Below are 11,467 nucleotides of genomic sequence, written 5' to 3' on the forward strand. Positions count from 1 at the left end.
GAAGGTCTCCTTTCGCGTTCCTCAGGAACGCCGCGGGACGTGACAAAACGTCGACATGTTACGCCTCGGGAGTGAGAACGGGCTGCTTTCTCCCACTGAAAATGCTACATACGTGTAAACAGAAAGAACTTTCTCAGACTTCCTTTCCTGGACAATCGAGCATCCAACCACTCAGCAGGCTGTTGGATTTGGGCTTCTGAACTTACTCATTACTGAAATAACAGGACTGCAGGTGAATCCTAGCTCAACCAATAACTTGTAAAGAACGTTTCAAACAACAACCAAGGAAAAATCTCGGTGCTGGTGGAGGAGAGAGCATGTTTGATTGTGTGTAGATGAACTTTGACAGCCAATCAGAGAAGAGAGAGTAGATTAAATACGTAGGTTGTAGATGAAAAGAAAAAAATTCAGTAACCGGATGATTGATGTGCCAGCACATGTACGATACATACATACACTTGTAACACTGCTCAGAAAATGTTGGTTTTTGGTTGATCATTGTCAGTTTTGTACTGGTGTATAACTGTTGTATAACTGTAAGAGAGTTGATAAGAAATGCCACCAGCTGTATTTGTTAATATCGTGAGGTTCAGCCTTCTGTGGTGACTACAATGCCTTTTATGTACAGCATTTTTAGATATATCTGTATCTGCAAATTTTCACCGCAGAATAATCATGACGTAATCGACTGATCTGGCACATCTGGTCTGAGAATCCCGCGAGACAAAAGCCAGTCCGGCTGGATTGTCTGGCTCTCTTTTCCTTCTGGCTCATCCTAATCAGTGGATGTCTACACTTGCACACGAGGAGGCAGTTTAAAATCACAAACAGAACAAAGAACAAAGCACATGCTCCCAACAAACTTTACACAGACACGCACCGCATCTGAAAATTTAAAGCAAACACCACCACCTTCACGTTATGAAACACAGGGCAAACGCAGGGCATGGAGAAGATGCCAAAAGAAACACCCCAAAAACCTTTACCTGAATGCAGCAGAAGCCTCTTTATTTTTCCTCTCATCATCATGGCCTTACTCCCAAGCCACAACATGCGTGTTAGTGACTGAATTATAATAAGATGAAATACGCTTTGCAACTGTTGAGAGCAAAAACTAAACAATACAAAGAAAGGATTGTGCAGACAGTGATGAGGATGAGGCAGAGTCTGAGAGAGCTGGACAACTTTTGTCTTCCTGGATTCTCAGCCGATTACTGCAGCTCGGCTTACCCTTTTACTTTCAGGCCCACCAACAAAGACAGATTTGTCATCAGCATCACACTTCAGCAGTTCGAACCTGATGTAAGAGATTTTCTTAGTGTGTCGTTGGGCTTTAAAGACAGTTTCCACTCAGAGCTACTGTGTTTCATGCTCTAGATTAGGTCTGAGCCGTGGTGCTGATAGCAACACATTTACAGGAAGCACTGCTGGGAGAAGCAGTGTGGACAGTCCTTTCAACAATATCTTAAAGTTTCATGAGTTTCATCCATAAGCTCCTCTTAGAAGGGGAGATCTTTAAAAGCGCACTGCAGTCGCCGCTGGGAAGCTCGACTGGAAAATACTGGGTCACTGCTATTTCTATTAAACAATTACATCAGTGCAGCTGAAGAGTGCCAGCAGGGAGGCGGGACCACGAGGAGTTTAAGGAGGCAGCGCTCGGTTTTACCTCTTCTGGTAGCCGACCGCAGCTCTGCGGTTTTACCTCCCAGGGTGGGATAAGAGTGTCAGCAGGAAGGCTTTAAGGCCTCTTGCTCTGAACTGTACTAACCGTGGAGTGTGTGGTTGATTTTAGTCTGTAGATGATCTTCAGTAGATGATCTGATAATACTGAGAAATGCCTTTTTCTCCTCCTTTTTCTTTTTGTCATAGAGAAAAAAGAAAAAAGTTGCAGTTTTGGAGCAGACTTCTATAGATTTCATGCCAAATCTGCACCCTCACACACAGGAACCAGCCTAATGATTTAACGGATGTGAATGCAAAGGTCAGAAAGTTGTAACAGGAAACTTTAAAAAAAAAAAATAATGGCCTGCTGGCTATTTTGGAGTTCAGGAGGTCACCATTTCACCACACAGATTTCTGCTTTAAACAAAAAAAAGTAGATTCTTCATTTCAGAGTGTCCAAATGGTGGCCTGGAGAGCTGTGGGAGTGTATCAGACCCATTTTATTTCTGTAATATGCAAACAATGTATATTTATAAATGAATAACTCTTTGCATGCAAGGGAAAAAAAGAAGGGAAACCCAGGCTGTTTTTGCACTTGCCAGATGGCAGGGATTTTCAGAGGGAGATGTATCAAAGGATTTAACTGATGCGAGATAATAAGAAGCAGAAAACACTGTAAACGCTACCCATCCTTTTTGTCTTCAGCCGGACCAGAGCGCCAGCACCTGTCAGATAGAGGCGGATCTCACGATGTTAACCTTGGCATCGTGTTGTGTGAAAGTGAACTGATGATGTGAAAAAGCTGTGATATGCTAACCCCACCCCATCCATTAGCATATCACAGCAAAAGCTGTGATATGCTAACGGATGGGGTGGCACGGACTCAAGAAAAGTGCCTTCATCAGGCAATATGAAAAATGAATGCAAAACACAAAAAAGGGCTGATCTGCAGATGTGAAGCTGTGTCCTGAGATATGAGGCAAAACCCAGAGCATCATAATTAGTTGCATCTGCAGATGGGTTTGCTTGTGTGCTGGATTTACAGTCTGACAGACAAGTTATTCCAGAATCTTCACATTTAAAGGCTTTTTGTAGCCAAAGCACACAGAAGAGAAAGCCAAACATTTTAAGACAAAACTTTATTTGTATCTGCAAAAAGGGTGTCTGCTCTTTTCTTATCTTGATAACGCTGATGAAGAATCTTTGGATTAGCATCACATCTGCATAGAAATCTGGGTCCTTTGCATTATCAGATACTTTTACTCAGTTTGACTGTGTTTCAGAGTTGCAGGAGGTCAAGTTTCTTGGAAGGTTTGTTTCTAAGTGCCTCTTTAGCGTACTTAGGACCATTACAGCATTAGCCAACTTCTCCTGACACTCAGGCTGAGGGCTGTTGACGTCCGGTGATGATGCTCACATTCTGGGAGCTGTGCAAAAGGCTTGGAGTTCATTGAAAAAGAACATGTGGTAAAAACTGAATAAATAGGATATAGATTAGTTTTTCTTCTTTGTTTTATATCTGAATTGGAGAATAAGTGGTTGGCAAAGCTAGTATAGCAAGTAAGTTTCTATTTGTCAAGTTCTGTATTGTAATATCAATGTGCGGTTGACACAAATGCCATTCCTTTATGGTATTTGGTGAGTCTTCAACTTGCCACAAAGTTGAGATGTCTTTACCTCCCCTGTCATTGGTGCAAGTCTCAGAATTTTGATGAAATATAAAGGTTTCCCATCACCACAGTGCCGGTGCTAAGCTCTTCTTGTGTGATCAGTAATTGGAGCTCAGACATGGCGAAAACACAGCTTGACTTCAGGATGCTTCTCATGCCTGCAGCACACTGGAGCCAGTTTGGAAAGACTGGAGTCTGGCACCGTCTCAGATCTAAAGATGAGTCAGAGTTTGGTTTTTGGGGAGGCCAGCGATCATGCAGGGCCACTGCTTGCAATGCTACGGTCAGATTCCTTTTGAGATTTTTTTTCCCATCATGCTCTGTGGAAATTTACATGAAGAAAAACAATTGACAAACGAAGCAGAAACAGAAGGAGCTCATGGCTTTGATCTGGCAAAGAAAACAAAAGGGAAAAAGGGAAGGCGCCTCGACCGGACACGGTGCTGCCTGAGAGCATGGAGAGAGCACTCCTATTGGTTACTGATGTTCATGTGATCGAACTGCACTATTTACCCAAACCAAGACAAAAAAGTCTTTAATTAGAATTAGAGTTAATTAGAATGAATCAGTTGATCATGGTAATGGTGATAATGAGTGTGCCACAACTTTATCATGATTGTATGGTGACCTTTAACCTCTGTTGAAAAGTTGTTTGGTGCTGGGATACAAGTGGACTGTATCCTGGACTTTTAAGTCAGCTTTTCTTTAACAGAAGGCATAAAAATAATGTCTTTTAAAATGCAGATTCACTGAGTCAGAGTCCCACATGTGCTTAGTGTGATAAAACCCTTAAAACATGCAGAACTGGATCTTGAGGGGAAATTCTTCGTCTTTGAAGCGGTCAGAGGTCAATTTTAGCTCGGGGCTACGCTGCTCTACTGTGTGGTGGACACATGGACAACACAATGGCTTTTAGATCTCTCCAGCAGCAGCAATTAAAACCAGCTGAACTGAAGAAACTTTAAGATTTAAAAGCTTGTCAGAGAAAGGAGTTGATTTAAAATTGTGCTTTAGCCTGAGCGCAGCTGTTGCTGAACCAGATTTACTGAGCTGTTGTCAGTAAAAGACGTCGGCCACATCACCACGCTTAGACTCCACTAATCCTTTTCCCCTCTCAGCGCTTTACCAACCAACTTGCTCAGCACTGGAAGCATCCCTGAAATCTTTCCTCAGATGTGTTTAACAGCAGAGATCCATGAAAACGTCAGATTTATTGCAGATACCTTAAGGGTTTATAGCACCGCTGCCCCTGACGGGCCCAAACAACGTTTGCATAAGCGAATAAACAAGCCATCATCGGACGATCTGTGCCAAGTAACTGCAGAGAAATCGATTAACGGGCCAGCCAGTAGCTGTAGCTCTGACAGGAAGACGCGAAAAGACGGGAAATAAAGATGCTCTGACTAATAGAAACATCTCAGAGATTATACAGCTGGAGCCAGATGGATAAAACTGAATTCAGGGAAGGAAAGCGCATAAATATTCTTTATACTATGCCTGACATGTTTGGGGTTTTTTTTATGAATCTCAGCTATCTTGAAACTGCACATGTGCACAAACCTCATTTCTACTTTCCAAAGAAGTGAATGTTGCCTCAGCAGAGGAGGGAAATGTCAGTTTACTGTTCTCGAGGCTGAAGTCGTGACCAGAAGAAAGGGATGAAGTAATGTAGGACCATCCATGAGCAGGATGATGGCAGAAAAAGAAGACTGGAGAAGAAAAACGATCAAACTGTGTACTCACTGAACTTTATTGAGGTTCGTGAAGTGAACGACGCCTTATTTTTCATCTTCACTTCAACATATCAGCTTTAACTCGCCCAATATTAGTCAGCTTATTAACTCAGCTTTCAGCTCTCTGGACCTGAGCTGTTCTTCAAACTGCAGTTCCTCTAATGGCCACTTGAGGCAGGCTCCAACACTAAGTCAGTTCCTACAGACATTAATGTTAAAATGTTCGATGCAAACAGCAGAAATGAGCATGTTTACAGACTGATGGAAGAAGCAGTTTTGTCTCGGAGAGCGGAGAGCTTTGTCCCACTAAAGTTGAGTACTAGCTTTACTGAGCACATCCACAGAGGATGTTGTTAGTAAAGTGATTTGTATAGGGACACTCCTGAACTCACCCCTTTACTACCAGGGATCACATTCCCAGCTGTTCAAAGCCTTATAAGGACAGGCTTCAGTGTCCCTGTGTGCCTCGTGCTGTCGAAATAAATTCAACTCCAGCGACGGCACATAAATGTGGAACTTGTCCTGCTGACCTGAGGTCAGATGAACAGAGCGAGGGCGTGTACGGCCTCGGCACACGCTTTCATCTCTGCTCGTGTAAACATTGTCACGTAACAGCCTGGAGCTCAAACGTTACATCCAGACTTTGGTATGAATGGTTTAAGGGGCTTTCCAACAATGGCAGAGGCGCTTCTAAACTGGCAGCTGTAATTGGTCCATTTTTCATCGTAAGTAAAGGAGGGAAGAAGAGCATTTAGTCATACACTCTGGTTTCATGACTTGTTGTTGCTACGATTTACTGCTGTTACCAAACTTTGAGTATTTTGTAAAGAATAAGGAAGGTTGCTGGATTGTCTGTTACTCTCTGCACCTCCTGAAGACAAATCTCTTCAAAGAAACCCATAAAACTAATGATATAGATGCTTTCCAAACAAAGATTGCACACGTTTAATGTTTAGAAAGATGAACAAAAACATTCATAGATCACATCATAATAAGATACACTCGCATGTTTCTACAGAGTGGCGTGTACAGGGTTAATTAAGGCTTCAGTTTCAATCATGAAGTCCCGTCTTCAGCAGCGCCTTTATTTTGGCTGATATTAACCACAACAGCATCCACACAAGGACAATACATCAGCTCGTGTTTTACAGCCATGTATCAGACTTTCCTCTGAATCTCTGAGGATTTTTCCAGCCTGAAGAGAATGAAATACTGTATGCTCTCACTTTTGGCACAAAGCTGTTCATGTTTCAGTACTGGCAGCTTCAGTGTGATCATATCAGTGCTCTTACTGGCTTTTAAAATCCTTTAAATTTAACAGAAGAGCGAGTCCAGTTAAAGCGTTGACATGCTGAAGCTTTAATGGTACCTGCTGACTTCATGAAAAGCAGATAAATGTCTCAAACACTGCGTTTCCCTCCATGAAGTGTTTCTTGGACACCTCGGTGCTACTGCGTTCTGTTAAACATGACTGACCACAAGCAGCGAGCCGCCCTCGCTGCCGCCACTCTGTGGCTTTGTAGAGGTCACGTTTTCCCTCCATGCAGCCCGACTCGCTTCGAGGAAAAGCCGCTGCAAAGGCGGCGCTGATGCTCCACCACAAAATGACGACACGATGCGGCGAGGGTGACGTGACTGAGGAGAAATGCAAATTGTGGTGTTGTGTGTACGGCGGAGCTGCCGCAGTTATTTTACTGTTTGGAGTTGTACGAAGTCCATCGGTGAGAGAGAAGGAAAGAATTCAGGGTAGATTTGGCCTCTCGATGAGCATTTCCAGCTGAATCTGGAATATTTCAATTAGATGGAGGAATCTTTGAGCAGATAAAACGATTTGTTCACAAGTCTCTGGACCTGCGTCTGCACCGACGCGTACCTTTAAATATTCTCTGGTTTACAGTGAACAACTTTAACTCTGCAAACCTGTGACTTCACAGTACACTGGTATAAATAATGATGCCAGTGGTGGGTATTTATCAGAAAAGCAAAAAGTTACTGAATGAAACGCTTGCAGTGTTTGGACAGATGAAAGCTGAGAGAGCCGTTTTCCTTGTGGTTATTAATTATCCCACAATAGTTCAACTTAATTCAAAATAATCTGTTTAATAGCTTCAAAAAGTAAGAAAATGTAGCATGAATGTCAGAAATATTTAGGTGTCGCGTTGAAGTGAAACAATAAATGTTTTACAATTTTTTAAAAAGCTGTTAGAACATCGGAGCCTAAAGGCACATTCGCACCTTGGGTCTAATGGTTTTTGGTTTGATTTCACATTATTCCCCTGGTGTTGGCCAGAACCGCACAAAACTCAGACTGACATTGATCTTTCAGACACATTCTACGCAGCTGCACTTAACCAAATGCTGAGGAGCTCATTAGCAGCTGAGTTTTATGTAGATGCTTGTAATTAAGTGGATTAGGTGTAATTATTGAAGGCTTTTGCTTTAACGTCACCTCTGACTACCAGAGTGCAGCTTCAGCGAGGAGCCCTCCAGTTTGCTCAGTTTAGCAGGATGACTCGTCTGCCCTCGAGTCAGGACACGGTAAAAAAGGTTTAATAACAGAGTTTAATAGTTCAATAATAATCTTGTAAATAGGTTGGAACTATTTAAAATGAGAGGACGGTGGTGGTGGTGGTTAAGATGGTGGTTTATCCAAAAGTTCCATAGACTTCCTGTGCAAAGTAAACCTGTAGTATAAACACATGGGACGTTTTAAATGTAAGTGGTAAATATTTGGTTTAATATTTGGGAGTTTCAACACATTCTCATTCTTGGCATGTCACGAGGAAAATGGAAGCAGCATTGATAAAAGTTAAAGGGTTTCCTTTTATTTGGCATCTTTAAACATGATCCCGCAAGGACATGGAAAATGGAAAACGGATGTTTCCTTGTGAAATACTCATATTTGCAGGGCAGTAACAAGAAAGAGTTTAAAAGGTCAAAATCCAAAGCACTGCAGGGATGTCTTTAGAACATGATGGAGAATCCCCTCTTTCTGAATGGACAGAGGAGAAGTGCTGTTTTCCCTCCATGTGAGCGCTCGTATACTTCTGCATGATCGAGCCTGTTCACCCGCAGCCTCCGCCATGGCCTCGGCAAAACCTAATAATGTGCAGGCTGCGAGGATGAAAACCAGACATGGCACATGGTCGTAGAACAAAGAATGAGCCAATAAAATCTCTCCTTCCTTTCTCTTTCTGTCTGAAGCTGCACATCCTGGTTTCACCCACCAACGTCCAGCTCAACATCGACTGCCAGGTAGTGGCGGAGAAGCCGATCAAGGCCGCTGGAAACATGTCCAGTGACGGCTACCAGGTCCTGGGCAAGATGTCCAAATCCATCGGCTCCAAAGGAGAATCGGCAACTGTAAGTGAACTCTGCGTTCACACAAACAGGAGACTGACGTTATCTACCGACACAAATGATTTTATCTCTATTTTACTTTGACTGCAAATAGTACACACATTTCAAAACAAATTAAATTGACACAGATTTCATCTGTTTCTTTATATAATCCAGGTAATCAATAAGAGTTTGTTGATCTTTAGCATCTTCTGGTCCTACTTTTAAAGTAGGGTTGGGTGATACAGTAAGACTTTTCTAACACGCCAGCAGACAAAAAAAAACTGCCTTTGTTTGCAGCCTGCTTTCCCTCACTGCTCACATACTTCACATGCAAAATCACCTTGTTAGGTTTCTTCAGTTGATGCATGCCTTCCACTCTAAATCAGTTACCAACAGTTAGATATTAAACAATCAGGGTGCACAGCTTATAAACTGGGTGACAGAAGAGTTTAGCAATACGTGGCTAACTGAACTAGCTGTCGAGAAGACTCGTTACATCAGAGAGTTACAAAAAACAGGAAGTGAGGCTTCCACGTAAGTGTCAGTTCTCTACAGCACTACATTCACCATCATGCTGATGTCTGTGTCTGTGTTTGAACTCTCTGTTTAAAGATGCTTTGTTCAGCAGCCTCACAAGTTCGCATTGTACAGTGTTGAATTCTCACTAAACTGGCAAAAAAAACAAAATAACAAATAAAAAATTTCTGTCAAAACTAAAACTTAAAACTGGGGTTTATTTACTAGTTCCGACACCCAACCCTCCATTCACTATCCATCCATTCGCTTCCGCTTATCCTATTCAGGGTCGTGAGGGGTGCTGGAGCCTATCCCAGCTGTTTTAGGGCGAGAGGCAGGTTACTCCCTGGACAGGCTGCCAGTCTGTTGCAGGGCTAACACATAGACAAAGACAACCATTCGCACTCACATTCACTCCCACATTCACACCTTTGGGCAATTTAGAGTTTCCAATTAACCTATCCCCACTAAGTGCAAGTCTTTGGACGGCGGGAGGAAGCCGGAGGACCCACGCAAACACGGGGAGGACATGCAAACTCCACACAGAAAGATCCCAGGCTGATTGCGGAATTGAACTCAGGACCTTATTGCTGTGAGGCAACCACCCTACCAACACGTTCTATGAAATTCAGCCTGGTAGATTTGTGTTATCTTGGTGAATCACAGACAAAAATCAAGAACCAAGGTGAAAGCTGAGGTGGAGAAAAATGAAGTAGCACAATTATAAAATGTTAGCTGCTGCTGACTTTATCAGCGCAAAACAAACAGTGCAGCTTTTTACCTCAGCTGTAAAAGGCTGGTGGGGTATTGTCATCACCCCTACATTTGTGAATGTGATAACTGGAGCAGGTAGTCACGTATATTTTCAAATTGACACAATCAGTGCAGCTACCAAAAATCGTTTGAATCTCAGTTTTCTGAGAATCTTGTGGATTTGATAACGATGTAGGATTTTGAAATTGATACCTGAGGTGTGTCTGCTAGGAGGCTGAGGGGTAGCACTGCTGTCAGCAGTATTCTTATTCATTGCTGTACATTTAGTTTGACTACTGAACAAACTTTAATGAGCAGAGAGTGAACTGAACACAATCCACAGCATTTTGAACATTTTGTAATTAATTAAAAGGTTTTTTTTGAGGGGGGGGGGGGGGTACAGAGAGGTTGTAGATAATTCAAACAGACAGTGAAATGAGTTTTACATGGCGCCACATGTAAATCAATCAGCAGGGTTGTAATGCGAGCCTTTCTCCCCGGGGCTGATGGGACTCGGCAGTGCCTCATTCTCTGCTGTTTTTCTGCATGTCCTCTGGGAGCGGTGGAGGGTGTATCACAGACACATGTACCACTACGCCATATTCATGTTTTTGTTTTTTTCTCCCCCCCTTCTCCACAGTTCCAGCTCCAGATGTTCGACATTGTCTGCAACTTGGCCTGGACCAGCCGAGACAGATGTTGTGACCTCCCATCGAGGGTAAGGGAACCCCGACCTCCACAAAGCCTTTGAGCCTAACATATTTAGCATGTGCCCACTCTGGCACGTCGACGCTCCTTTAGCCTCAAACCGGCAGCTGAGTGACGATGATAAACTGGCACTAGCTTCGACTCCAGATAATCAGCTGTGCTGGGGAGTATCTCCTCCGAACGTCTACTGGGATTAAAGAATATAGAAACAGCTGATGAAGTTTTGGCCGATAGGGTGCAAAGATTTCCTTCCCAGATATAATCTTTTTATTCAACCTTGAAAACCCCACACCAAAAAACCCATTGCTGTTTTCACAGCCTGATTGGACACATGCACACTTTGGGTTTTCTTTAAGTCTGAAAGTGAAGAAGAGGTTGTAGTGAGGTTGTCTTGGTACACGAAGATCAATTTAATTTCTACGTCCAGCAATAAACGACCCATATATCTCAGAAACTCACACTGGCTTGTAAGTGTACACTTTTCTGTGTTTGGCTTTTTTTCCATCTATGGAGCATCTTGGGGATGTTGATCATCTCATAAAGGGGTGCTATCAGGCCAGCTGGTTCTCTGAAAGGAACCAGACCAAGGAACAATGCACAAAAACTTTATTGATGCATTTAGTCACAGTTAAAAGTGATGGTAAAACACAGACGAGTGTGTTTGTACTGTAACACTCAGCAGGCAGAAGTGTGACCTTGATTTGCCTTTGAAGGGATTTTTAGACCCAGCAGCAGATCAAAGCAGAGGACTCGTAATCAGAGTCAGAACCGGCTCAAATCACAGAGGGAAATAAACTGGGTATATATGATATGCAGTGGCGTGTGAGCCAGCTTAAAAAAAAAGCACAGTGAACTGTGGGAAAATAAAAAGTTTTCAGAGCACACATAAGATGCTGATTTATTTAATAATCTAAGCTGAATTATGTTCAGTACTTACATTTTATTTAAAAAAAAACAACAACAACATGAACTGGGTGTCCCGTTATCATAGCTAGGTTTCCAAAGAAACTGAAGTGCAAAAAAACATTGATTTGACATGTAATTAAATTTTTATATAATTAAAAATTGTGAAAAAAAGAAAAA

The 11,467-nt window shown here is 42.5% G+C and overlaps 1 protein-coding gene across 1 annotated transcript in view; it reads left to right on the top strand.

The window, feature by feature from the left end:
- col12a1b (collagen, type XII, alpha 1b) overlaps positions 1-11,467 on the top strand; it is a 148,033-nt gene that overhangs the window by 118,129 nt on the left and 18,437 nt on the right. The window contains exons 63-64 of the mRNA XM_013910747.1: positions 8,270-8,428; positions 10,317-10,394. Of these exons, the coding sequence (XP_013766201.1) occupies positions 8,270-8,428; positions 10,317-10,394 (237 nt within the window). The remainder of the gene's footprint in view (positions 1-8,269; positions 8,429-10,316; positions 10,395-11,467) is intronic.

Source organism: Pundamilia nyererei, unplaced genomic scaffold (assembly GCF_000239375.1).
Source record: "Pundamilia nyererei isolate P.nyererei 1_Seehausen unplaced genomic scaffold, PunNye1.0 scaffold00048, whole genome shotgun sequence".
In the NCBI taxonomy this organism is placed as follows: domain Eukaryota; kingdom Metazoa; phylum Chordata; class Actinopteri; order Cichliformes; family Cichlidae; genus Pundamilia; species Pundamilia nyererei.